Genomic DNA, 27950 nt, shown 5'->3' on the forward strand with positions numbered 1-27950 from the left:
TGTTGCGGAGCACGGGCTCCAGACGCGCAGGCTCAGTAGTTGTGGCGCACGGGCTTAGTTGCTCCGCGGCATGTGGGATCTTCCCAGACCAGGGCTCGAACCCGTGTCCCCTGCATTGGCAGGCAGATTCTCAACCGCTGCGCCACCAGGGAAGCCCCTGTGTATATACTTTTATCTAACTTTTAGTTTTGAAATAATTTCCAATTTACAGAAAAGCAGCACACACAGTTTTGTGGAATTAAAGAGACTAAAGTAGGAGCCGGGGCAGACCTGTAGGGGGAGCTCTCATGCCTACTATGCATTATCAATTACCCCAAACAGGAAACGACGTTTACCTCCACCTCCCACAAAAGGTGCCTCCAGCTACAATCCAACAGGAAGAAGAAAACTTCTCTCGCCCCACGAGCCCGACCAATGAGAAGCCTCCATACTTGGGACTCTGAGCTCGCTCCCACTCTGGGTGTCACAGCCCCGCCCAACTCCCTTCTCTTCCCTATAAAAGCGAGTTCCTCCTCCGTGTTTTCTGAATTTGCCTGGGGTCCACCATAGTTCGCATATGCAGAATTGCTATTCCTCTGCCTATTCCTGAATAAACTCACTTCTGCTGGTAAAATAACTGGCTACTATATGATGAAAGTTGACATATTTGGTGTCAGAAGTGGGGTCCAAAGGAGGCAAACCCCGAGAGATGACAGCTCGTGGAATGCAGTGACGTGCCCACACTGAGCCCCTGTGCTCATCACTTCTGTGAGCTGCCGCCTGCTTTCGGTTTGGTGCGTCTGCTCTTGGATTCCACACCCCGCTCTTTTTGTGTTTTGAGCTCTCAGACTTTACATGGGATCTGGAAAGGTTTTGTCCTTTCCGGTTCAAGGCTTTGTCCTTGGTAAGTACTCAGTTGTTTTCTGGAGTGCGGTAACAGGGTTCTCTTTGGGGGAGCATGCTAACTGGGACGTTTATTCCTTTTGGTATCTGGGCAAGGACTCTAGCAACTATCTAGGGTTTCCAGGAGAACTTAGGGAAATGGCAACCCAGTCTCCTGAATTCTCTGCGGGCAGCCCGCCTTCAGGGACTCCGGCCAGTTTCATATGCAAAAACTATGGACCCCCATATGCACATTTTAACTAAGTGGGCCAAACAAACTAAAAGTAATCCGGAATTACAGTGCACATTATGGGGAACTTTTAATCTCAAACTCGTTTTTGTTAGGATTACATTGGAGGACCGTGGTCCGAAAATTAAACAAAATGAATGGTAGATTTATTTCTATTGGCACCTAAAAGCTTCCAAACGTGCACAGAACTCTAAAATTGCCTCTTTGCAAGATACCGCTTCTAAATTGGCCAAAACAACAACAAAAACGTAGAAAAGAACAAATGGCTTATGAAGCCTGGGGCTCCTTGTGTTCCCTCCCCCAGCTTCTTTGTCTTGTCTTCCCTGCCCGCTTTGTCTCAGACTCCACCCCTTTGTCTCAGGCCCCACCCCCTTGACTCAGACCCCACCCCTTTGGTTCAGACCCCACCCCTTTGTCTCGGGCCCCATTCCCTTGACTCAGACCCCACCTCCTTTGTCTCAGCCTCAGCCCTCAGCACCATCTCCCTCTCTCCTCCTCAGCAAAAACCTGCCCCTTTAAAATTGGATCCAAATGCTAAACCTTTAATTACTGTTTCTACCTTAACTGGAGCAAATAACAACTAGAAGGAAAGGTTTAAATAGCAATTCCCCTAGGTTTTGATTATAGACAAATATACTCCAAACTTCTAGGAGGAAACTTGCTTTCTGTTTCTGTTTGTTGAAGCCTTTTGGTAAGTCACCATCCTGTTCTAAAGGGGGAACCTTTGTTTGAAATAAGTCCACCTTAAGGGGCACCCTTAAAAGAGAGGATTCCAAACGTCTCTGGAGACTATGTAATGCGTTCTTTGATTGGTATGCAGAAGCTTCTAAAAGACAAATTGACTCCATAACATAAACAGCTCGAAAAGGACCCTTACAGCACAGTTTGGATCTAACTATTCTTTTGAGCTTATATCTGAGACATGGCTAGAATTTTAAATGAAACTGTAAGGTCCCTGTTTGCATCTATCTGTATTTTCATGTGTGTCTATATATGTGTTGTAGGTGTGTGGTATTATTTTTCTCTTCTATCTCTGGTTGGTATTGTTAACATTAATTTGGAAAAGGGCACTAATTAAGTGGTTTAAAAACAAACAAGCCCTTATATGAATTAAAATATAACAGACTGGCCTAGGTGCTTTGGGGGTTTATGTGATCTAGGATTAATTTTGGTGAATTAAAGCTAACTTGGAGTTGTTGGTTTAATTAAAATAAACATGTCTTTGGAGTTATCAACGCTGAAAAGAAGGGAGCCATTCTAAGACCTAAATAGACATTTCTCCAAAGAGGATATACAGAGTGCCAACAAATACATGAAAGAATGCTCAACATCATTAATCATTAGAGAAAAGCCAATCAAAACTACAATGAGGGGCTTCCCTGGTGGCGCAGTGGTTGAGAGTCCGCCTGTCGATGCAGGGGACACGGGTTCGTGCCCCGGTCCGGGAAGATCCCACATGCCGCGGAGCGGCTGGGCCCGTGAACCATGGCCGCTGAGCCTGCGCGTCTGGAGCCTGTGCTCCGCAACGGGAGAGGCCACAACAGTGAGAAGCCCGCGTAATGCAAAAAGAAACAAACAAACAAACAGACAAAAACTACAATGAGGTACCTCACACCAGTCAGAATGGCCATCATCTAAAAATCTACAAACAATAAATGCTGAAAAGGGTGTGGAGAAAAGGGAGCCCTCTTGCACTGTTGGTGGGAATGTAAATTGATACAGCCACTATGGAGAACAGTATGGAGGTTCCTTGAAAAACTAAAAATAGAACTACCACCATACGACCCAGCAATCCCACTACTGGGCATATACCCTGAGAAAACCATAATTCAAAAAGAGTCATGTACCACAATGTTCATTGCAGCTCTATTTACAATAGCCAGGACATGGAAGAAACCTAAGTGTCCACTGACAGATGAATGAATAAAGAAGATGTGGCCCATATATACAATGGAATATTACTCAGCCATAAAAAGAAACGAAATTGAGTTATTTGTAATGAGGTGGATGGACCTAGAGTCTGTCATACAGAGTGAAGTAAGTCAGAAAGAGAAAGACAAATACCGTATGCTAACACATATGTATGGAATCTAAAAAAAAAAAAGGTTCTGAAGAACCTAAGGGCAGGACAGGAATAAAGATGCAGACGTAGAGAATGGACTTAAGGAAACGGGGAGGGGGAAGGGTAAGCTGGGACGAAGTGAGAGAGTGGCATGGACATATATACACTACCAAACGTAAAACAGATAGCTAGTGGGAAGCAGCCGCATAGCACAGGGAGATCAGCTGGGTGCTTTGTGACCACCTAGAGGGATGGGATAGGGAGGGTGGGAGGGAGATGCAAGAGGGAGGGGATATGGGGATATATGTATATGTATAGCTGATTCACTTTGTTATAAAGCAGAAACTAACACACCATTGTAAAGCAATTATACTCCAACGAAGATGTTAAAAAAAAAGAAATGAATATGCTCAAACTACAATAAAAGATTTAAAATTTTAAAAAAAAGCAGGCATTCTACCTGAGTTATTTATTTATTAATTAATATTTGTTTGTTTTTTTGTTTAGGCTGCTCTGGGTCTTAGTTGTGGCACATGGGATCTTTTTTAGTTGCAGCATGCATGTGAGATCTAGTTCCCGGATGACCAGGGATCAAACCCGGGCCCCCTGCTTTGGGAGCACAGAGTCTTATGCACTGGACCACCATGAAAGTCCCCTACCTGGGTTTGTTGGTCAGACAAGTTCATGTTATCTTTGTTAAATAATTTGTCAGCAAGAAAAAAAACTGGGTATGATAAACTTTTTCTTGAGTGATCTAAATATGACTGTTGAGAACAAATGAACTGAACGGATGTGGATGAGATACAAGTTTCTAGGTAAACCTTTTAAATAGGTTCCTCGGACCTTTTTGGTAACCTGAAACCTTACAGTTCTGCTAAGTTAAATTAAATGATGGTAGTCATTAAACATCTAGATTATTCCCAAATAAGATAAAATACTGAAACATAACTAAAAATAGTTTCATTCACTTTTGGCTTCCTTTACAAAGGAAATAGATATTTTGGTCTATTGGTAAACATGCCACACTGGAAAATTTACTACAAGGATAATATGCTTTTAGGAATTATGAATTGTATTGATAAATTTGCTAGTAACAGACCATTCATAATTGTTTAAAACTACTAGAAATAATAAAGGAAAACAACTCTGTACACAAGGAAAGTAGGATGTGTGTTTTTGGTAAGAAAAGGTATGAGGAATGGAAATGCACTTTGTTGAGGGAAAGAAAGTACTTTTGTTCTAAAGTGAATCTGATTGTTTCAGAATAGGAAAAAGGAAAGACAGGACAGAAGCTGGATGGTAATACTAAGTTGTAGGTTTGTGGAAAAGGAATCTTAAAAAAAGGAAATTTATGTGTGGTCAAGATGGCTAAAATTGAATTGCTATTACAAGGGTTTTAAAAATAAGCTTTAAAATCAGTAGTGTACTTATGTAAAACTAAAACCTAAGTTTCATATGCTAACAGGACAAGGTTTTCTTGAATTGTTGCCTGCTTCTGGTAAGAGATTGTGAAAGGTTTTTCCTTACCTTTTAGTAATCTGCTTAGAAAGCCAAAATTGTGTTTTACCCAGATTGTTTCCTGTGTTTCAGGTTGTCTTAATCAGGTATTTGATTCCTTAAGAAAACTGAATCTTCTCAATATTAAAAGAGCTACATTTTGCTAACAACTATGTAACTTTTTGTATTTATCTTTGGAATCTTTTATCATTACTTTGGTCAAATAGATAATTAAGCATCATTTCTTAATGGTCCATTGTCCTGTGTGAGCAAATGTCCAAAATCTTTTGATATTTTTGACAAACTTTCCAAAAGTTGGGTTCTAAGTGAAGTCTTTCTGACCTTGAAGTAACTCTGGGCTCTTCCAGCAGGCCTTTGCAAAAGCTCAAAGGATTTGTCTCTCACCCGGTAAAACGTTAAACTGCTCAGGCTTATTTGATGTTAAATTACATGGGACGCTTGTTAAAGAAGAAGGAATACTAAACCTTTTAACTTTATATTTGTATGGGTATGTATTAATATAACTATTCCAAAATTGTATGAAATTCCCAAAATTCTGAGATGTCCTGATAATGTCATCAGTCATAATTTAAAAGTAGATGACAGAAATAAGATCTTCGCTGAGCTTGGGGATTTCCCTTGTTGTGTAGTAAAGAAAAGAAAGTTGCCCGAGGAGAGGTGTGGTCTTTGCCCTCGGGTCCTGGGAGGGGATGTCCTGCCAGCTAGTAGTGTTTTGCTGGGGACCTGGGGCCACACCACATGGTCTACGATGAGATTTAGGGGGGGGGGTGTGGAAAGCCCCGAGCGAGCACAGCACGGATCCTCCTGGCTCCAGCCCCACACACGGAAGACGTAATCTTTATCTCTGCATCCTTTTGCAGTAATAAACCATGACAATAACAGTTTTCATCTAGTTTTGTGAGTCCTTCTGTGTATCCTATTTAGGACCTCTCCACTAAGAAGTTATTTTTTAAAGAAACCTCATCTCCTTTCCATTTTTTTTTTTTGCGGTACGCGGGCCTCTCACTGTTGTGGCCTCTCCCGTTGCGGAGCACAGGCTGCGGACGCGCAGGCTCAGCGGCCATGGCTCACGGGCCCAGCCGCACCGCGGCATGTGGGATCTTCCCGGACCGGGGCACGAACCCGTGTCCCCTGCATCGGCAGGCGGACTCTCAACCACTGCGCCACCAGGGAAGCCCCTCCATTTCTTTCTTTTTTTTCATTTCTTTTTAATTAATTAATTAATTTTTGGCTGCGTTGGGTCTTCGTTGCTGCGTGCAGGCTTTCTCTAGTTGCGGCGAGCGGGGGCTGCTCTTCGTTGTGGTGCGTGGGCTTCTCATTGCGGTGCTTCTCTTGTTGCGGAGCACGGGCTCTAGGCGCGCGGGCTTCAGTAGTTGTGGCTCGCGGGCTCTCGAGCGCAGGCTCAGTAGTTGTGGCGCACGGGCTTAGTTGCTCCGTGGCATGTGGGATCTTCCCAGACCAGGGCACGAACCCGTGTGCCCTGCAATGGCAGGCGGATTCTTAACCACTGAGCCACCAGGGAAGTCCCTCCTTTCGACTTTTGTGATTTCATTTCTTACAGGTAAACCTGAAGCCCCTGGAGAGACGAGCAGTCCAGGGAGCAGAGGCGCCGGGCTTCCCTCCGCCACCCCGTCCTCTCCCCCTCCCCCACCCTATTCCTCTCCCCTCCCCCACCCCGTCCTCTCCCCCTCCCCCACCCCGTCCTCTCCGGCCCTACCAGCCCCGCCCTCCGGAGGCCAGCGCAGGCGCACTGGGGCCGCGCGCGGAGACCTGGGAGCCGCCGGGGGCGGGGCGGCCGAGGGCGCGGGCCCAACGGCCAACGCGGCCGCGCGGGAACTCGGGCGCCAGGCCCCGCCCGTGGTTTGAACCAGAGGCTCCGCCCCCGCGCCCGGCCAATCAGCGGGCGGGGCGGCCGGCGCCACGGCGACCCATTGTGGGCGCTGCGCGGCCCCGCCCCCGGCGGCCCCTCCTTGGCGGCCCCGCCCCTCCCGGCGGCCCCTCCCTCGGCGGTGGCGCGGGCGGCGCGGACGCGGGCTGCCAGGTGAGCTTCTCGGCTGGGCCCGGGCCTTTGTGCGGCGGCGGGGTCCCCGGGAGGGCTCGGGCGTGGGCGGGGGCCCAGGGAGCCTGTGGGGTCCTTGGGGGGCGGCCTGGGGCGGGGGGCCCGGAGGGCTGAGGACAGCCTGGGGAGTTGGGGGGAGCTGGGGGTAGTCCGGGGGAGGGGGCGGCCTGGGGGTCCGGGGGCGCGTCGGAGGAGGGGCCGCAGTCGCAATGACCGGCGCCCCCTTCCCGCTCGACGAGTGACCGGCCTCCTGGGATTCTCTCTCTGCAGCCGCAGACTAAACTTTGGCTGTTCCGCACCATTTCAAGTCAAAAGTCATATGTAGCCTTGCGTTTAACCTAATTGGGGGCTCTTCTTAAGAGGAGAAACAGTTACGATGGGTCGGTTGGGCTCCTCCTCAGGGAAGTCCCTACATTGTCTTCTCACCTTTGACTTGGAAGGGGTCAGTGCAGGCCCTCCTCCTCCTGCTTCCCACGAAGACCCTCCTGGGAGACCGGTAGGGACCCTGGGGAGCCACTTGTCTGGCCTACTTGGATTTACAGCCCTGACCACAGTGCCACCAAGCTGCCGCTCCTCTGTCACTCATCCATCCCTCATCCTACACCTCCTTCCACCCACCGGTCGATCCTTCCATCCATCATCCACCCATCTACCCACCCATCCATCAATCCATCGTCCATTCGTCCATCCTTTTATCCACCCACATCTGTCCATGTTTCTAGGTTTTCTCCCTAATCTGCATTCCTTGTAGAGCGAGGAGTGGGTGGTGAGTGTTAGCGATGGAACACTTGAATTTCATCCTAGGTCCTTGTAGCAGAACTGGGATTTGCAGTGCTATACTGCGAATGGCCCGGCCGGGGCACCTTTCTCTGGAACCCCCGAGGGCAGGGCTGCCTCCCTGTAGTAAGCTGCGTGCCTGTGAGTGTTCAGTTTGGGTTCTTTTCCTTTGTGTCTCAATTTTAATTGCTTTGAAAAGGAATGTTAAGGATATTTTGCAATAGCTTCCCTGCTCCCTACTGTAGGAGACCCAGCTTCTCTCTAAGCTGGTCAAGGGGGTATCAGGGAGCAAGAGATGCCAGCCTTGGGTGGTCTAAAGCTGGTGCTCTGTCTGCTTCCCCTGCAGGCTGGCCTAAGCTGCCCAGGCCAGTGGAGACAGACATCAGGGAGGGGAGCAGGATGTGGGGGGAGGAGGGCTCCCAGACCCTGGCTGCTAAGGGAGCTGTCTTCAGCGGGCTCCTTATTCCGCCCCATCCTGCTGCAGTCAGAGGACTAGGAAAAGTACCGGGCACTCACTTCCACAAGTCAGAGGCAGGCTCAGCTCTACGATTTCAAAAGCTTATTGTCCCCAAAGCAGGATTACCAGGGAAAGCATCCACCAGGTAACTGTTTGCTGGGAGAAGCTGTGGTCCAAGTAGAGGGTTTTCCTCTGCTGGAAATGGCCGTGTTTCCTCTTGTGGGGCTTACACAGAACAGCCAGACTGAGTTTACTGTTCTGTTAAAATGAGGCAAAGAAGATACTGTCCGCTTACAAAATTAAGTTAAATATTCTGTGAACTTCCTACATACAATTGCTCTTTATCTTCAAGTTTCACCATGTTTTATAATTAAAGTTGAAATTCAGAATAAAAAAATCAGTTACGACCTTTTTTTATTTCTTTTTTTTGGAGAGAGAGAATGGCAGGTTTTGTCTTGGAAGGAGGGCTGGAAGTTTCCCTCAACTTGCTAGTAGAACATATTCCCAGGCAGAGAAGGTTTGTGTATTGTATTCCAAGTAACAGAAGTACTTGAGGGAATTCCCTGGCGGTCCAGTGGTTAGGACTGTGTGCTTTCACTGCCGTGGGCCCGGGTTCAGTCCCTAGTTGGGGAACTAAGATCCCACAAGCTGCACGGCACAGCCGAAAACAAAAGTACTTGAAATCAGCTTTTTTGTGCTAGCTTTTGAAAGCTGCAGACAGGCAATAGTGGAGGGGCGACTGCCACACAGCTTAGAGGTAGCCTTCTCAAAATTCAGCTTTGCTTGCTCCGTCTGCAGTTTTCTTTAATGAGTATTTCAAAGCCAAATAGTGAGACAGAAACTGAGAGTGTTCATGTTGATTTGCCTTAAAAACCTGAAACTCACGAGAGTGCTTGGCCGTGGCGGAAGGTCATGGTGACGAGTCTGTCCCCAGTGCCCCCACAGCCCTGCTGCTCTGGATCTGGGGATCTGCATTCTCCACCGGCTCTGGGGATGGTGGCCATGTGGCGTGAGAGCTGCTCAGGAATGGGGACCTGGCTGTGACGGGGGTCTCTGCTGGGACTGCTCGGGGTGGGCGGGCGCAGTGTCCGTGTCCGTCCCCCCCCCCCGCCCCCGCTTCACCGCCACGTGGAACTCGTGGCCTGTCTGTCCCGCCTGCGCCTGGTCTGGAGGAGGCCTGAGGGTGGTGCTGTGCGGCGACGGGGGTCAACCCTGGCGGGCCGGCTGTCCAGGGATGTTGGAGGGTTTTGTGTGGAACGTGCTAACTGAGGACTCGGCGGGCCTCGGGTGTTTAACCAGCTACGTGGCGAGACCTTCCAACCGACTGTGGAGGTGACGGAGGTGGGTAATGCCTAACATTTTTTTGCTCAGCACTCAGCGGTGAGTCAGGCTGTGCGGTTAGGACAGCCTCAGAGGCGTAGGGCCTTGTGTCACCCCGTGTTAGAAGGGTTCAGTGCCTTCAGGCCACAGTCACTGCTGGGCAGGGAGCTGTGCTTCAGCAGGCCAGCCTGGGGGTTCTGGGTCCCCACCTCTGCCCTGAGCATCTCTCAGGGTCCCTTCCGAACCATGCTGTATTCTGACTTTGTCCCAAACACAGTGGTCTGAGGAGGGGCAACCCTCGCAGGCCACCTTCTGAGATCGTCGTGACCCCACCCACTCACCCAGCCTCTGGGCGGTGGGGCACTGCCCATGGGCTGCTCCCTTCCGTAGATGTGAGTCGGCCAGCATCTTTTGTGGAGCGTGGCACGAATTAACAGTCGCTTAGGCTTTGGAACATTTGCGGGGAATAATTTGGGCTGACTTTGAGCCTGTATGTGTTCTGGCCTGCCCGTGGGGGCGCGGCGGGGGGCAGTATCTATATAAAGTGTTTTAGGTTTAATGTGGTAACCACCCCCGTCACATTGGTTATTGATGCATTTTTGTTTATTATGAAGGTATAATTTGATGCAATGAAATGAACAGATGTTAGTTGTGCAGTTCAGTGAATTCTGACAAATGCATCTTCTCGTGTGACCCAGGCGCCCATCTGGAGGGAGCTGTATTCCCACCGTCCCAGGGAGTTCCCGCCAGTCGTGACTCGTCAGTGGCAACAACTTGGGTTAGCTTTGCCTGTTCAGTGAGTTCATGTACATAGCAGTACGGTCCCTGTGTTCCTCTTCTTGCTTTGTTACTCATATTCACGTGGTGTTTTGAGATCCATCGTGGCGTGTCCTTGCGTCTCATGGTGGGTTTTGTTTGCCAAGTGGTGTCCCGTTGTCAGATACACCACTCTTCACCCATTCAACTAGCTGATTTTCAGTCTTAAGTAATGTTACGTCGGGTGGTGAAACTGGCTGGTGGGGGGGTCCGAGCAGGCAGAAGTGCTGTGTGGGGTGGGAGGGTAGGGATGTGGTCAGGGAGGATCTAGCTGGGGCTGGGACTGTCGGTGAAGCACAGTGGGAGCCCACCAGCAGCTGTGACAGATCAGTGCGGGAGAAACGGCGGAGGGGGAATTGGTCCCTTCCTTCCTGAACGCAGCTTGGTAAAATCGCGCTGCCCCTCGCCCGGCAGACGCACTGAGGAGGCAGTGCTGGAGCTGGGAGGGCCGCCTCCACCGCCTGGAAGGCTGGGAGGGCAGAGCCCTGGATAAGCCGTCAGTATGATCAGGGCGCTGTATGTTGGGACAGACTCGCGGCTGTCAGAAGTGGTAAAGTTCTGAGTAACATGGAAGGTGTGGTGAGCAAGGAAAGCAGGACTTGCCAAGACTCAAACACGCAGAGGAGAACGTGGTCGGGAAGCGCTGGGGGCCGGCGTGATGACTGGTTCCCGAGTGTCTCTCTTGTGCCTTCTGCTTCTTTCCCGATCATCTGCAGTGACTGTGGAGGTGAATGAAGGCTGCCTTGCGAGAAGAGCAGAGGCTGTTTATTCCAAGCTGCTGCGGCTGGGGAGCCGCCACCACCACTGCCACCACCGGGCTGAGCAGGGACTCGGGCAGCAGGGGAGTGGGAGCGCTTGCCAGTGGAGAGGGGGCTCGGGGTCCTGCTGGGGGCTGCGGGGCTGGGGAAGCTGGACGGCTGACGAGACCCGGGCGCCACTGCGATGGCTGGGGCACGTCCGGTTTTCTCCGGTTGGTCCTCAGTCAGAAGCGAGAACAAAGACCATGGACGCCGTGGGTTATTGATCAAGCCAGGCCATTGTGGGGGGTGTCACCAGGGCGGTTGTAGGGCTTCCTGGGCTGTCGCTAGAGATGGAGGTCTGACTTCCTGCAGGTCTGGCGCGGAGGGAGCAGGCTGCTTCCTGGGCTGGTGCCTGTGATGGTGGCTGGGTCTCCTCGCTGTGTCCGTTCAGTCTCAGAGCAAATAGCCGTGAGCGTGCCCTCTGCCCTTCTTTCCTGGCAGTGCTGCCCCAGGTGCTGACCACACCAAGCTGCAGCCGGCCCCGAGCTCAGCCCCCGGGGCCCCCACTGGGTTGACCACTCGTGAGTTCGTGGGCTGGGTGTTCTGAGGACCCCTCGAGGAAAGGGAGGTGGGGTCCCAGGGCTTCCCATGTAGCTTCCTGGCTGTGGGTCGGCCATGGTCACCCGCCCGGCCCCGCCATCCCGAGTGGCTGCTGACCTGAGCTGCATGGGGCCCACGGAGGGTGGCTCGACTTCCTCTGTTGGTAAACTCAGGCTTAACTGTGTTATTCGAGGGAGTTTGGTTTGGGCCTTAAATAATCTTTTTTTTTTTGGCCACGCTGCAGGGCTTATGGGATCTTAGTTCCCTGACCAGGGATGGAACCTGGGCCCTCGGCGGTGAGAGTGCGGAGTCTTAACCACTGGACCACCAGGGAAGTCCCTGGGCCCTAAATTAAATTGGTCGCTGTGCAGAGTCAGGATTTTAGGTTTGGTCGAAAAGATGCTAAAAGCCAGAGGTGATTAGAGGAACCCTTGAAACTTAATTTTTTCCCCCCAACACAGGGTGTCTCTTTATAGACATAATTCATATTAACTATAAATTAATTATAGTTAATTATAAATTAGTTTATATTATAAATGAATTATGTCTTTATTGACACTATTTATAGTAATTCTCAATATGCTTAGAAAATTTAAGCCAGTGACTTTTACACAAGTAACTGGGGAAAAAAGACTGTAAAAGTTGAATTCGCAGCCAAGACAAAAAACTTGAATCCTTTATTACTAGAAGTCACTGAAGTATTTTCCCTGTATTTTGGTGGTAAGCTGCTGCTTTTGTACCGCTGCATGCACAGTGAGGCCAAACAAACTGAAACACCAGAGTTTGGAGCAGAGAAAGGTTTATTGCAGGCTCGTGCCCTCGAGCTCCCTGAAGGCTTTCGGCAAAGCATTTTTTTTTTTTTTTTTTGCGTTATGTGGGCCTCTCACTGTCGTGGCCTCTCTCGTTGCGGAGCACAGGCTCCGGACATGCTGGCTCAGCGGCCATGGCTTACGGGCCTAGCCGCTCTGCGGCATGTGGGATCTTCCTGGACCAGGGCACGAACCCGTGTCCCCTGCATCGGCAGGTGGACTCTCAACCACTGCGCCACCAGGGAAGCCCCGGCAAAGCATTTTTAAAGGCCGGTTGAGGGAGTGGTGGTTGCAGGGTATGTGATCAGGTCGTGCGCAATTTTCTGATTGGCTGATGCTGAGGGAACAGGGTGGTGTCACAGGGGTTCACGTCATCAGTCCTTAGGCTCCAGGAGGCCTGGGGCTACGCGCCCATGGTTATCAAGTAGTTAACATCTTCCATTTGGTGGGGGAGGATTTCACATCTGCAAAACAACTTCAGGAAATGTGCATCAATTACTATCGTCTGGGTACTTCTGAGAGGAGCTAAAGCAGAGGATATGGGGGATGGCCTGTACCGGGAAGACCCCCGTGGTGTCCTGCCCGGTTACGCTGTCATTCACTTAAAGACAGTTAATAAGTGGGTGTGTGCAAGGTGTTATGATTGGCTGTGGCCTGGGGGTTATGTTGATAGGTTAGACCTGTTTGCTGTTCTGGGGAAATTAGTCTTGAGGGGAATGAGCTATAGTCACTTAGTTTTTAAACTTTTTGTTTTGAAATATCAGTGGTTATGGGTCCAGGGGCAGTTGTAAAGAAGTGTCCTGGAGGGACATCCTTGCCCTGCCGCCCAGTGTGGGCGTCTGCGTGAGATGCACAGATACGCATCCCCACTAGGAAGCTGGCTTCCGAGCAGCCGCGGAGCTGATTCGGATTGAGAGAGAGTGTGTGCGCGTGTGCGCGCGCTCGTGTGCGGTTCTGTGCAGTCGGAGCTCCCGTGGCACTTCCTGGACCCCCCACCGTGGTCCCCACACGGAGCCATATCCTCACCCCAGAGAGCCCGTTGGGCTCACCCTTGGCCGCGCACCCATCTGTTGTGTTAGGGTCCTTACAGAGGTGGAGACTGCCCTGGGCAGCCTTCTGAGATTGGCCTTCTCGCTCTGCGTGACCCCCTTGAGACCCACCCGAGTACCCCAGCCACTGGCCGCTCCGGCGCGCTGTGTGCAGCACCTGAGCGGCAGCCTCTCCCCACTTGGAGGGCTCGGTTTCCAGTCTGGGGCTCTTACGAGTGGAGCTGCTGTGAACATTCTTGTACATATTTTTGTATGAACATTGGTTTTCATTTCTCTGGGATAAATGCCCAAGAAGTCACTTGTAAAAAGTGTTTTAAATGTTAAGTCCACAGGAGGTGAGAGCTGCGACGTTGAAAGGAGATTCAGAGGCCGGGGGACCTTCTTCTGTCCGTTTAAGGCTGTGGCTGGTGGGGCTCGGGGGCAGGTGGGGGCGGGGCTGCTTCTTCCTTCACCACAGAGCTTCCCATCAGCAGGTCAGCACAGGCGCTGCCACCTGGTCCCAGAGCCCCTGGCCACACCACAGTCAGAGGCCAGCAGCAGCCACAGGAAGCTACAGGATTGTTCTGTTTTTTGAAGAAGGAAATCCAAAAATTTGCGTATTTAAAAGATTCTAACCCTCTTGGGGCTTTCCTGGTGGCACAGTGGTTAGGAATCCGCCTGCCATGCAGGGGACACGGAGTCGAGACCTGGTCCAGGAAGATCCCACATGCTGCGGAGCAACTAAGCCCATGCGCCACAACTACTGAGCCTGTGCTCTAGAGCCTGCGAGCCACAACTGCTAAGCCTGCGAGCCACAACTACTGAAGCCCGTGCACCTAGGGCCCGTGCTCCGCAACAAGAGAAGCCCCTGCGATGAGGAGCCCGCGCACCGCAACGAAGAGTAGCCCCCGCTCGCCACCCAGCAACGAAGACCCAACGCAGCCATAAATAAATAAATTTATTAAAAAAAAATTCTAACCCTCTTGATGAATAACTCAAATGGATTATCTGAAATAAAAATGTTTATCTACTTTATGAACTTGAAGAGAGAGACAGTTCATGCGTTATAGCTTAACTTTGTGCTTGGAAGGACAGACCTTGCCAGAGTGCTTGCCGGGGGAACGCTGCCCCTTCTTGCTCGCTTTTTAATTCCCCAAAGGCCTCCCAACTTAGACTCTGTTCAGAGGGAAAGCTTCCTTGTATTTTTGCCTCTGGGAGCAGGGGTGCAGCGAGCTGGCTGCGTCCAGTCAGCATCGGTCCGGGTGAGGCCCAGGAACCAGCCAGCACCTTCACGTCGTGGCGCTGGTACGGAGTCCACTCGGTGATGCCGCCTGGGTGGATGTAGGCTGCCCCAAGCCCTGGTGAGGACCCTGCCCCTGGGCCTGGGCCTTCCAGACACAGAGGTGGGGGGGAGTTGGAAGGGGGGCTGGTGGCCTAGCAGAGCGGGCAGAGCCCAGCCTGGCAGAGCCTGTCCTTGCAGGGAGAGCACTCGTCCCGGCTTGCTCCACCAGTGCCCCGGGGGCTCCCTGCAGGTCCGACATCTCCCCTGAAACTTCTGGGGCACAGCTTTTCAGAGGGGCTGTGCGGCATGCGTGGGGGCCCCCTGCTGGTGAAAGCACTGAGAAGCCTGCGCCTGCTGTGCAGGAATGGCTGTTGGTGGCTGGGACCCCTCAGTCAGCCGGCTGCGCATCACTCAGCCCCGTCCTGCCCGCGGCCCCCGTGCTGTGCCCAAACTCCTCCCTCCCAGGGCGCCAGCACTCGGAAATTTGGTGTTCCCGTTCAGCTGAGTTCTTTAAGATGGATTTATCCTATTTTTGGTCCATTTATCTTTTTTTTTTAATTTATTTTGGCTGTGTTGGGTCTTCGTTGCTGTGCGGGGGCTTTCTCTAGTTGCGGCAAGCGGGGGCTGCTCTTTGTTGCGGTGCGCGGGCTTCTCATTGCGGTGGCTTCTTTTGTTGCAGAGCACAGGCTCTAGGTACATGGGCTTCAGTAGTTGTGGCTCGCGGGCTCTACAGCGCAGGCTCAGTAGTTGTGGCACACGGGCTTAGCATCTCCGCAACATGTGGGATCTTCCTGGACCAGGGCTCAAACCCCTGTCTCCTGCACTGGCAGGCAGATTCTTAACCGCTGCGCCACCAGGGAAGCCCCATTTATCTTTTCTGATGGAGATGGTTGCGCTGTGGTTTAGAGGTGGCGTCTAGAACAACCTTCACAGGGTCTCTGTGGCTGGGCTTGAGCTAGAGGGGCGCAGGGACTGCAGCAGCCTGGAGTTGCCCCTCTGCCCCGGCCCGCGCCCCTGTCTGCGTGGATCACCCCTGATGTTGAGACTGAACCTGGGGCAGAGTCTGCAGGGACCCTGAAGTGGGCTCAACGGCATCTTTCTCGGTTTCCGCAGGGCACGATGTTTGCGCGAGGGCTGAAGAGGAAGTGCGCGGAGGACGAGGAGGCCTCGCCTGCGTACAGTCTGCAGCGCCAGTCGCTCCTGGACATGTCACTGGTCAAGCTCCAGCTGTGCCACATGCTGGTGGAGCCCAACCTGTGCCGTTCGGTCCTCATCGCCAACACGGTCCGGCAGATTCAAGAGGAGATGACCCAGGACGGGAGCTGGTGCGTGCCGGTGCCCCAGACTGCGGGGCGGGCGTCGCGCGACCGCCTGGTGTCCACGGAGATCCTGTGCCGCTCAGCGCGCGAGGGGGCGCGCCCGGCCCCTGACCCTGGAGACCCGGCGTCTGAGCTCCAAGTGGTCCCAGCAGCACAGGCTCCCGGGGTCCCTCCTGGTGGCGTTTGGGACGGGGACGGTCCTCGAGAAAACAGAGGAAGCTTTCACAAGTCGCTCGATCAGATATTTGAAACACTGGAGAGTCAAAGCCCCGGTGCGGTGGAGGAGCTGTTTTCCGACGTGGATGGCTCCTACTACGACCTGGACGCTGTGCTGACCGGCATGGTGGGCGGTGCCAAGTCGGGCCAGGACGGGCTGGAGGCCTTCGCCTCCACGGCCGCCCCGCCCCCCAGCGCCGGCTGCAAGTCGGACCTGGGCGAGCTGGACCACGTGGTGGAGATCCTGGTGGAGACCTGAGCCGCGGCCGCGGCACACAGCAGATGTGTTTGTGAGGCCCACGAAAACAGCCGGCGCGCTGGGGGTGTGGGTGCCCGCTGCCCTGCAGCTGGGGCTGGCCTCTGGTTTGTCTGCGATTAGGAGACTGGCCTAGAACAGCATCCGGTCCGCCCGCTCCCCCCCTCTCTCCCTCCCTTCCAGGGCTGGGCTGCTTTCCCGCAGGCCGGTCATCGCGGCCGCCCTGGGCCCTCGTCTGTGTCCTGCTACAGCCCCGCTGGAGGATGCCAGCCCCCTTCCGCATCCAGCCTCATTCTACTTTAGATAGGGGAATTTTCTAAAACTAAGTTTTATACGTTTTGGGCAATATTTTGTCTTAAGATATATTTTTGAACTTTTTATACTTTTATCACTTTAGATTTTTTTAGCTATTTTCTTAAAAATATATTTTTTCTATAAACATCCTCTGCTGCTACATTAGAAACTTTTATAACCTAAACAGTTGCAGTTGGTGTATTTCATTTTTTTAAGGTTTAACACACACTGTTCTTTTCCCAACAAGCGTCACTGCCCTGAGTCTGCAGTGTCCACACATTGTGATTTCCGCTTTCGACTCGGGTGTGAGCCTTGCCCGCACGCGCTGGTGCGGTCAGAGCAAGGTCAGAGTTGAAGGCCTTGCACGGCGGTGCCTTCACCAGATCTGCTGTGCGAGACACGTCTCTGTTAGAGGGTTTTATTTATGCCTATTTATGTATAAGTGTCTTCAGAGCCGACGGTCAAGTACGGTCTGCGTGGGGATCATGCGTGCCCTGAGGTGTCTTGGGCGGTGCCTCCAGAGGGTCTGAGACTCGGGACCCCTCCTGCGCGGGTTCCCAGCACAGCTGACCTTCCTCCCAAAGCTGCTGCCCTCCGCGTGCCCCTGCCTGGCCGGGCTGCCCGACCCGCGTCAGCTGGGCCCGTGTGCCAGCATGTTTGGGGAAGGCGCGTGTCCATGCACCACTGGATTGGAGAATGGTGGCATAAATTTAAGTCTAGGGTTAAAGAAGTCTGTACACATGTCATCTGTGGGCCCTCGATCTTGAGGGTCGTTGACGGTGGGGTTGGCTGGGTGGTGTGTGTGCCCTGTGACCCTGCCCCAGGCACCGAGACCGCCCGCGACTTTTAGATCTTTTTCACTTGTTTACAAGTGAGACTGTATTCTCTCCGCACGCCCACCCCACGTTTCCCGTTTCTCGTGCTTTTTCTTCCTTCTCCAGCCCTTAGCCAAAAAGGGCTGTTTTCGTTTGCGCATATGCCATTCTTAGTATCAGTGGTGTGCACCTCATTTTATTAAAAGATTATCCAACAAAGTGGAAATGTGTTGTCAATTATCTACCATGTTGTAGCCCTCGAGTTGGTCTTTTTACCCTAGTTGAGCTCAACCAGGTTACCTAAGGGAGACCGTGGGGTTGCGAAGAGATTCCACGTGGGTTTGTTGACAGGCAGGCTGCGGGACGTCTTCATCACCTGACCTCGCAGGGCTCTGAGGCAACTCTCCCCACCCCAGCTCTTGTGGCAGAAGCCAGGTGAGGGACAGCGCCTTGGATTGGGCCGATGGTGGGAGCCCAGCCCGGTCAGGAAGCTGTGGGTGAGAGGCAGGCTGTGGCTCTCAGCATCCAGGGGTGGCTTCCTTCCGAGTTTGAAAGTATTTCCTTGTGGAAAGTAGCTTAAGTGTATGTTTTATAAGCAACAAACCTATAGCGGTATTTTGTGTCTTTATGGCATTCCTAGCTTTTTAAAACATTTGCTCAGTTTCAGGGCAGCTACGGTGTCTTATCTGGCAGCCTTCTGCAGTAGGACACAAACAGGGCTCAGGGTGGGGAGCGGACAGCGCCTATAGCCAGGTCCCCCTCCCCTGAGAGGCTGAGACCCAGCCTCCTTTCTGCCCCTGTAGTGACCCCTCCTTCCTCCCTTTGCTCTTCGGTTCCTTCCCAGCCATGCACTCTCATTTCGGCAGCTCCCTTGAGGTGCTGATGGCCTAGACGTCCCGGGCAGGGCGAGGTGGGGCCCTGCTGGACACCGATTCCCCTGGAAGCATCAGAGTTTCTCCAGAGAGGAGCGGAGGCAGGTGGCCAGTTACTGATGATGGATTTGAATTGAATATGGAAGTGTGGGGTGGGGTGGGGCTTTAAACTCCCGTGTGCGTGTGGTCACGTGTTTGTAAACTGCAAAAGGAAGGCTGCTGCCTTCACCCCACCACCTCTCCTGGGCTGGTCCTGGGCTCCGGGTAGGGAAGCTGGGTTTGTGGGGAGTGAGTTACGGTGCGTGTTCGCAGTTGCTTCTGAGCACAGCTGAGCTCTGGCCAGCGCCTCCCCCGCCCCGCCTCCATGTCCCGGGAGCACGTGGAGGGAGGGGCCCGCCCTCGAAAGGAAAGACTCCGGAGGGGTTCCCAGCCCTGAGGGCAGTTCAAGGTACAAGCCTTGGCCAGTGGCAAGTCCTCACACTGAAACTTCTGAACCGTCGCTAATAAACAGTCGAGTTATCTTTATGGGCAGTAGACGATAAGAGATTATCACACGAGAAGGTGATTAAAAAGCTCGTAGGCGATGCAGGTTGAAGTACTGAGATGTGTCGGGCAGTGATCAATCCCAGTTCTGTTACCTTCTGGAGTTACGGATTCCACTCTAAGCACTGCTGGCGTTGCCTCCCTCCATATCTTGATGTTGTATTTTCCTTGTCATTCATTGTTAGAATAAATATTATCACGTGTCCTCCTGGCTGTCTGTTGCTTCCTCCCCCACGTGGCTGGTTCCTGGGCTGGCAGACTCCAACACGGGGTCCCTGGGCCTCTCTGGGCTCCCGTCTGTGGTCACTCAGGACTCCTTCTCAAGGAAGCCAGGCTCCTTTTTACACAGTGGCCAAGGTTTCTCCAGGCCTATGTCTCTGAACCCAGCTCTGTGACGCTGATTGAGACTTGGTGGCAGAAACCCCAGAGTGCCCGACGGAGGGGCTTGCTCTCTGCTCTCCGACCCCCTCCGACTTCTGAGAGAGCTGCCTTCTGCTCCGGGGGGATTTCTTGCAGCTCTCCCCCTCACGCCCGGGCTGGAGGATGGGTCCAGACCTGCCCGCCGCTGCTCAGGACTGGACTCTGCTGGCCCAGCGTGGAGCTGAAAGTCTCCTCTGTTGCCGCTGCGGTGATGAGAGCGGCTGTGGGCCTCTTCTGTTGCCTAATTTCAGTAAGTATTTTAGATTTCTTTGTAGTCTCGACCGTGTTTATTTTAAACCATGGTTGGGTAGCTGACTGGGCTTGCTCTGCTCAGGGTAAGAGTGACCGCCTCTCACACCCTATACATCTGAATCAGGGGACCAGTCAGCACTTAACCGTGTGCCAGCCTGTCTCTCCCAACTCAAGGAGTCCCCTCCTCCAGCAGATGGGCTGGACACGAGGACACAGAATCAGAGGTAGACGTGGTGTTTGATTAGACGGGGAGTGAGGCGGGGGGAGCAGTGGTTTCCGGCTTGAGGAGCGGGTGGGTGGCGGAAGAGCAGAGCGGGGTCGGGGGGAAGTTCGGCTTTGGGGCCCGTGGAGTCTGGGACTTGTGTGAGGAGCGGCTGGAGACCCAGCTGGACACTGGGCCAGCGAGGGGAGGGGAGCTCGGCTTGCAGCCAGGGGGCAGGGAGGGCAGCTGTGAGGACAGTGAAATGACAGCATCGGAATTTGAATCTGGGGGGGAAGCACAATGGTGTATTTTGGGTTGTCACGTCTAACTTTAACCAAAGGCTAGGAAATGACGGCACGGCTCAGGCGACCTCTGCTGGAGGGGTCCTGGGAGACCCCCGAGTGGATGCTCCCCTTTGGCGGAAGCAGCGTGGCAGAAAGCAGTTTCCAAACTCCCACCTCTTTCCGGCTGAAAATGAGAAATTAGGCAGGTTTCCCAAACATACAGCCCCCCAAAATGTTACCTCTTAACGTAAGCCTCAGATCCACAGGTGGTCTGTGGAGTGGCCGAGGGTGCTGGGGTGCGGGTGACAGCCAGCCGCCTCCTTCTCCCATGTGACAGGTGGCATCTGCTGGTCACTGTGACCCCACTTGGCCTCTGTCTGGATCTGACACCTCCATCGATGGAGTTGGCGTCTGAGGCTGCCCCCAGCTGTGGTCTCCCAGACTCGACAGTGGCCTTGCAGGGACAGTGATGCCGGGGTCCTGCCGTGCGTGTGCCGGGCCCCGCCAGCCTTCAATCCCCAGGCCTCCCTGTGGGACTGGAAGGGCCGCCTGCCGGGGTTTCCAGCACCAGTCCCCACAGAGCCAGTGATTCAGCAAGAACACAGCTTGTCCAGGCTGTTGTTATTTGTTTATTTATTTTTGTTTGTTTGTTTCTTTGTTTTGTGGTACGCGGGCCTCTCGCTGTTGTGGCCTCTCCCGTTGCGGAGCACAGGCTCCAGACGCGCAGGCTCAGCGGCCACGGCTCACGGGCCCAGCCGCTCCGCGGCACGTGGGATCTTCCCAGACCGGGGCACGAACCCGTGTCCCCTGCAACGGCAGGCGGACTCTCAACCACTGCGCCACCAGGGAAGCCCCAGGCTGTTGTTGTTATTTAATAAAATTTTACGAAAGGCAGTGCCGACTGCTGGGCTCTGCGGTCATAAGAGGTTCCCTCAGCTGATACAGGATGGCTCGCCTGCCCGCAGGCAGACATCACCACTGGATACGCACCCAGGCACCGGGCAGGCGAGCACACTCGCTTTGCGGGAACAGCACCTACCCCTGCGCGTGCCCTGCCACGTGGACACCCAGGCCAGGGGCCGGTGTGGCAGCAACGCACGCAGGGCCTACCGGGTCCCTGAACGGCTGCTCCCAGTGACAGTTCCAGCCACGTGTGAAGCCACCTTGGGGTCCCAGGCAGCATGGCTCAGGCAGCCAGGCCTGGGGGTCCCTCACAGGTGCCCCCAGCGGCTGGCAACACCTTCCCGGGGGGGGTCCCTGGAGCCAGGCTGGGGTGGGGCTCCTGGGGTCCCGGGTGCCCCCTTCCTGGTGACTGGCTCTGCCGAGGGACACACCCCCCATCAAAGCGTCAGCCCTGATACAGGACACCCCTCCACGAAATAGCTCTGGTTTCCAGTGCCAAACCAAACCGGTAAGAAGCCGTAAAATCCCCCATCAAGACACACCGTCCTCCGCTTTAGCGAACGCCACTGTTAAACAACGCCATCTTTAGGTTGCGAGGACCGAAAGTCTTCTTGTTCCTTGGAATTGTGATGCATTGCCCACTTCCGTGTACGGGGGTCTTGAGGAAGAGGCTGTACGTGATCAGGCTGCCCTGTCTGCCGCCCGGCGTCCCTGGGAACTGGCAAGAAAGGAGGGACAGGTCGGGGAGAGCACGCGCGCCCCAGAGACGCCCCCGGCCGCCCGCGGCCCTCGCCCGTCTCTGGCGGCGTCTCCTTACCCTCATCTTGCGCCCCTCCCCACGCGCTGCCACCGCAGAGGCGCGCGGGGACAGAAGCCACAGCTTCTCCCGGAGCAAACGGGACTGCCCCGGGCCCCTGTCGCCCTCCTCGTCCTCCTCCCACCCGGCCGGTGGCCCCAGGGACATTCCCAACGAACCGCTGGTGCCGCGGCCGCGGTCCCCGCAGGGGCTGCCCGGGGTGGGGGGTGGGGGGCTTGCTGGGGACGTTTCTGTCTTGCTGCTCTAAGGCGGTCCCAGCCACGTGCCTCTAGAAGGTTCCGTCTCCTGCCCCGCGGTTTCACAGGGCAGAGGGGTGGCCCCTGTGCCCGGCTCCCGGCAGCCGGGCGGCGCCAACTCACACCGGAGCCGGCTCCCGGCTCCCGGCTCCCGCCGAGAGCCCTGTCTCCGCGCGCCGCTCCCTCCACGCCCTCCTGCCGCCCCAGCTCCGGATCAGGCCCTTGGCCTCGGCGCCCCCTGCGTGGCACCCCGCACTCCACCCTGTGCCGCCCCGCCTTCTCCCTGGGGGAGGGGGGCGCTCAGAGCCAGCTCCACATCCGGGGCAGCACGGGGTCCTGGGGCGCGGGGGTGGGGACGCACCTCTCCAGGCTGAGCTCGCGCCCCGCGGGAGCTGGGCTGCTAACCGCGCACCCCGACACGTGGTCCCAGGGTGGGCGGGAGACCCTGTTCCCGGAAGAGGCTTTTCCTCCAGAGGAGCCCCAGGACGGAGGCCGCCTGCCGCCCCTCTGACTCTTACGAGCCCATGAGAGTTAAAGGATAGAAGCGACTGGAACCCGAGACCCAGGCCCCAGGCGTCCCGGGCTCTCACCTTGGTCTGGATCAGGGCTCTGCAGCGGTGCAGGCGGAAGCCGAGCTCTTCAGGCTCGTGGAGGCCAGGGTCTCCCAGAGTGCGTCCCGGGCCCTCCGAAGGGCTCTGAGGAAGTAAACCAGTGTCAGCAGAAGGAAGGCAGATTAAAAGGTCGTTTTCTCTTTTTCACCTGGGCCCTCCGGCACGTCTCCCTGTAAAATGGCAACGTGGCCCCGACTCGGGCTCCGCTGGGGGCTGCCAGCCGCCCACCCCGGCTCACGCGGCCCTCAGGCCAAGGACCGCAGTGCCCTTCTCAGGTGCCCTTCTCAACCGAGGTTCTCGCCGCCTCTCCTCCCCCCCTCCTCCCACTGTTTTCCTCCCACAGAGACTCACCAGCCGGGTCACTGTCCAGCCCCGCAGGCCCCCTCCTGGCCAGTGTGGCCACGGCCACCATTCCTGTGCCCCGTGTTCACCGGGGCCTGCCTGCCAGCCCCTTCTGTGTTTTCCACTTTTGAAAATTTCCATAATACTTAAAAAATGGAAAAAGATCTTCGCCACCTTGGTGCCTGAAAGATGACCATCCTTACAATTTGCGTTTCTTTGATGACTCATGAGCCCTACGGCGTGTAAGTGGCTGTGAGTTGGTGCTCGGTGAGACACGTGGCCTCTGGCCGTGGCCTTCCTGAGCGCGTCCCCGGCCACCGCTCTGCTCCGGCTTGGCTGGCTCCCACCTCAGGGCCCGCCTGACGGCAGACCCCACACCTCCCCTGCACCCCCCGCCCGCGGCCTTCACAGTGACCCGGCCCCGCCAGAGCCCCGGCCGCCAAGCCCACCGCCTCCAGTAGCACCTGTGGGGTGGCTGCGCCCTGCAGCCCCCGGCAGAGTGCACCACTACATCACCGCGCTGCCAGGGCACCTCCTTCACCAGGCGCCGAGGGCAGGGCTGCGCCTGATGGCCCGCCGAGGAGCTGCCGGAGCCAGACGAGGGCGCCCTGGCTCACCCTTCCCGCCCTGAGATGGCAGCGTCCCGGCTGCAGGTGCGCGCCGCGCGCCCCACCTCCCGCCCCGTTCAGGAGCGGCGCACAGCGTGGCTGGCAGAGATGCTCGCAGTCCTGCCAGCCCCCAGGAGCCCACCTCCACCCAGGTCATTTCACCTTCTGAGCAGCATCTATTCCGAGAACAAGAAGGAAGTTATCCCGGCAACGGGACTCGCTCCAGAGGCCTCGGGAAGTCATCACGGTCCTGGTGCTCTGAAGAGCTCTCCAGAGTTTTCTGGATTCAGAACTGGAAAAGAGCGGCATTAATTACAAAGTAGCCCAGAAGGGCTTCAGACGGGAGGCAAAGAGGGCGCCTGACCCTTCAGAACTCTGACCACAGAACCCCGGCTTCTCGCCACTTTGCTCGTTTACTCAAGCATCTACTGTCCTGCAAGTGCCCAGCACAGCCCTGGCCTGAATGACCAATTTCACCATCACGTGTCTCCTCCGAGGGCAGAAGCCCTGGGAGGCCAGATATTCCGCAGTCTTGTTTCCTGATGATCTCAGGTGCCTAGAACCACGCCAGGTACCACAGAGATGTCCAGAAACTGAGAGGAGCAGATGCCGAGAGGGATGAACACGAGTGTGTGCCGGGGCCCCGCCCTGCTGCTCAGCCTGGCCTCCAGGAGAGAAGGCACGGGCAGGCGCGCAAATGGCTACAGGGGGACAGACTCGCCAAGTGCCGAGTCGCTTCCAGACCACCCCAGAGTAACCCTGACCCTCTGTGTCACCACAGCGTCCAGCCCGGCCCGGTCCCGACACGCAGGACCACCTGTGCCTGCAGGTGCCCCAGGATCACACGGCCCGCCTTCTGCCCTGGACCACGACCTGGGGAAGCAGCATGCCCAGAGGGCACATCAGCCACCTGGGCTGTCCTGGTCATCCAGGCTCTGGCTCTGGTCCCCAGGCCTCTGCTGGGGTGGGGGGAGAGTGCTCTGGGCAGGCGCTGGCTGGGACCCCAGCTCGGACCGCGGCCGGAGCCTAGGAGAGCCCACCTGCAGAGCTGTCTGACAAAGTCTCCACCTGCCCGCCTGCCCGGCAGCGCGCAGGGACCAGGGAAGCTAGCTCCCACACACCTCCGCCTCCTCCCTCTGGGGCCTGGGTCCGGCAGGTCCCAGGCTGCTCAGCCTATATTTTATCCACTCGAGCTAAACTGGTTTTTCGCTCAGTGCTCAGTGAAAGGGTGTCTTAGAAAATGGCCGTCCACAAACAAGTGCCTCTGTGATCTCCCTTAGGGACCTTTACTGGGAGTGTCAGCCTTGCTGGCAGCCCCAGGAGCACCGGTGGGCTGACCCTGCGGTGGGCCTAGAACGTCTCCAGGGCGCTGGGGTGTCTCCAGGGCACTAAGGGTCACTCGGTCCAGTCCCCCAGGAGCCCCTGTGCCCGCCACCCAAGCCCACCGGCCCCTCCCTCACCCCCAGCACTCTCACCAAGACCCGAGGAGCTGGCACTCCCTGGCCCACTTTGCTCCGGGTGAGCTGGTGGGGGGTGGGGGAAGGGCTGGACATGGCTCCAAAAGGAGGAGCTGCTGCACCTGTGCCACCCGGTCCTTCGACCCTTGGACCACAGGTGGTGGAACCTCGGGAGGGACGAAGCCCTCTATAGAGGTAAAGACAGAAGACCCCATGCGTCCACCATATCAACCAAAGGCATAAATGCAGAGCTGCCAGAAGACATGTGAGCGCCAATCCAAGTTCATTACCACAGTTTATGCACAGATTCAAGGCCAAGTTTTTCTTCATTGCCTGTTTCTAAGAAACGGTCTAAGGTGGAAACATCTTCAGTTGCCTGTGGGACTGGTACTTCTTGAAAAGCGAACCTAAAAATCTTCTCATAGCTGACAATAGGCTGAAAAACAAGAAAAACATACCAAAATTAGGGGAAATACACACATCATGTCACCTTATTCCAAATATATAATTTCGGTACAAATGAAATTTGTAAATGATTATATACCGTTGCTGCTACTGAAACATGACATGTTCGTTCTTGCAAATCACTGCACTGTGCATCGTGCAATGGAAACCAGTGTGTGTGGAAAAGTGTGATTAGGGCACAATAGTCATAAACTTCATCAGTGACACATGGAAAAAAGATATGCACACAATGAAAATGTGAGCACTGTTTCCCACATGTTAATTGGTTGAGAAATCCATTCCTATTACAATAAACATGGCCCTTCCCGGAAAAGAGGTTTGCAGGTTGTGAATTAGTGTGAAGTGCTGGAAGGTGGGTTGTCTGATGTCTGGGTGGGTGTTGGTAGACCGAGGTGGCTGGGAGAGGTGGGCGTGTGCATGGTGCATATTCACATGGGCCTCAGTTCAGCAGGTGTGGTTTTCTGCATTCACCTGGGGTTTCCTGCAAAGTTCACATTATGCTTCAATTGTTCCCCGATACAGTAATCGCATTGGAAGACAGTCCTGTCTTCAAAACAAGCATTAAAGCAGAGCTAACTGTATGTACGAAGAGTGGATCTTGTCAGAGGTCCTGGTTTAGAAAACAAACGGACCATCCTTAGAACCAGCAAATCCTTTCCTCCCTTCTCTGTTCCACTTTTGGTGTTTGGGGTAAACCATTTGGGAAGAGAAGGCAGAGAAAGAGGAAGATGAGAGCCAGTCACACTGAAGGGAAACCCTGGAGGGCAGGGCAGGAAGGTGGACGGAGCAAGGGGGCGAGTCCTGGGCTCTCCAGGCCACCCCCAGTGCCCGGTCAGTGCATGCACACTGAAATGTGACTCTTGGTGAGGTTTTCTAAATAAGTAGATTGACAACTCAGATGAAAGAAATGCTCTTTCACCACGTGCCCTAAACGGGCCAGGAAAACACAGCCTGGTTGATGGAGAGTGGTCAGACGCTCCCCTTAGGAAGGTGGAGGGAAAGGAAAGTGGGGGTGGGATGAAGCCCGGAGAGAAGCAGACCCCCTCCCTGGCCAGCCCACCAAAGCACAGGAAACACTTCCTGTGCAACATGGCAAAGACGAATACTTTAGAAATACCTCAGAAGGTGTGATGGCGCTGGTTCCTGTCACCCCAGGTCCACCCTGGTGAGACTGGTGAGAACCAGGCTCCTTTTGGGCAGAAATGGTTCTCGTCGGCTGAGGTTCTGTGGGCCTCTCCGGGAGCTCAAAGGACTGAGAGAATTGTTCAGACCTGGCTGAGGATTCCCGAAAGCCTTCAAAGTCTCCCCAGGCACCGCTGTGTTCCCCTAGGTCTGGACCCCTGGCGGAGGCAGACAAGCCCTCTCCGCTGCGCCCAGAGATCCTGGCTTCCCCATCCCCATCGGGCGGGGGAAGAAGGGAGCGGGGACTCGCCCACCCCACAGCGTCACCGCCCTGTGTCCCAGGTGCCGAGCCTGCACCGCTGTATTCAGAAACCCGGCAGAAGGAAACCCCGCCTGCTTGCTCTGCGAGGTCACTCAGAAACGCGCAGAGAGGGGGCACGTGGCCAGGTGCTCCCCCCAGCTCCCGCTGGCCTTGCATGTTGGTGCCGCCAAGCCCGCATAGACGCGATGGGAAGATGCTCAGGAGACATCCACACCGCTGTGCGGGAGCTGCCCGGGGCTGGACAGGGCCCGACGGGGTTGCCTGCTCGCCCACTGCCCAGCAGCTGCCGGCGGCTCCCTCGGGAGTACGGATGGGCTGGTGTGGGTCCACTGTCGCTGCGGAACGGACACAGACCGCATACACAGCCTGGTCACCCAGGCAAAAGTGACCGGAGCCGCTGCCCGGCTTCTTCCTCCACGCGTCTGGGCGAACGGTCCAGCACAGGGGCGTGTCCTAGAGACCAACCAGGTGCTGGGGGTCAGCACTGCCTGGGAGGGTGGACGAACTGCGGGGTCCTGTCTCGGCCGCCGTGGGCAGGGGTCTGCGAGGCCCAGTCTGGCAGAGCCGGGGAGAGTCCGGGCGCCCGAGGGAGGGCGGCGCCCGGGGGTCCCCGAGAGTTGGGTTGGGGGCTCGGGTAGTCCCCTCGCGGCGCGGGCGGGGGTCCGAGGTGGCCGCTGAGGACCACGATCTGGCCTGGCCTACGGCTCCCGAGGGGCGGACTTGGAGCGCGCTGGGGCCCCGGCGTCCGGCTCGGGCCCGCACCCACCTCGGCCAAGTCTCCGCCTCCGCCCGCGGGCGCAGCAGGCTGCGGGGGGTCTCCTCGGCCTGCGCTGGACAGTTGCCCGGCAACGACGCGCGACTGTCCAGCTTCCGTCGTCTGCAGCCCTGGCGTCAGTGCGCCGGCGCCGCGCGGGGCGTGGCAGCGCCAGGCCCCGCCCCCGCGCCGGCGAAGTTCTGTGAGCGTAGGGAGCGGACTATCCGGTTGTACCCGGCCTGGGCGGGACCCGTCACCCCC

General features: G+C 55.4%; 2 protein-coding genes across 10 annotated transcripts; one reads left to right on the forward strand and one right to left on the reverse strand.

Moving 5' to 3' along the window:
- Nucleotides 1-539: 539 nt before the first annotated feature.
- Nucleotides 540-16848, forward strand: CDCA4 (cell division cycle associated 4). 9 transcript variants are annotated; one of them, XM_073799977.1, is made up of 3 exons: nucleotides 6446-6732; nucleotides 13644-14658; nucleotides 15693-16848. In XM_073799977.1, the coding sequence occupies exon 3, from the start codon at nucleotides 15699-15701 to the stop codon at nucleotides 16371-16373; it is 675 nt and encodes a 224-aa protein (XP_073656078.1). In that variant the 5' UTR covers nucleotides 6446-6732; nucleotides 13644-14658; nucleotides 15693-15698; the 3' UTR covers nucleotides 16374-16848. The 9 variants fall into 9 exon arrangements, with proteins under 9 accessions (XP_033706413.1, XP_073656078.1, XP_033706415.1 ...); XM_033850517.2 differs by lacking the exons at nucleotides 6446-6732; nucleotides 13644-14658 and adding exons at nucleotides 6940-9325; nucleotides 10003-10100; XM_033850522.2 differs by lacking the exons at nucleotides 6446-6732; nucleotides 13644-14658 and adding an exon at nucleotides 540-883.
- Nucleotides 16736-27950, reverse strand: CLBA1 (clathrin binding box of aftiphilin containing 1). Its single transcript, XM_033850525.2, has 6 exons — nucleotides 27702-27950; nucleotides 26609-27388; nucleotides 25317-25462; nucleotides 23732-23861; nucleotides 22599-22703; nucleotides 16736-21673 (listed from the first exon to the last, which is right to left on the reverse strand). The coding sequence occupies exons 2-6, from the start codon at nucleotides 27089-27091 to the stop codon at nucleotides 21509-21511; spliced, it is 1029 nt and encodes a 342-aa protein (XP_033706416.1). The 5' UTR covers nucleotides 27092-27388; nucleotides 27702-27950; the 3' UTR covers nucleotides 16736-21508.

Source organism: Tursiops truncatus, chromosome 2 (genome assembly GCF_011762595.2).
Source record: "Tursiops truncatus isolate mTurTru1 chromosome 2, mTurTru1.mat.Y, whole genome shotgun sequence".
NCBI lineage: Eukaryota > Metazoa > Chordata > Mammalia > Artiodactyla > Delphinidae > Tursiops > Tursiops truncatus.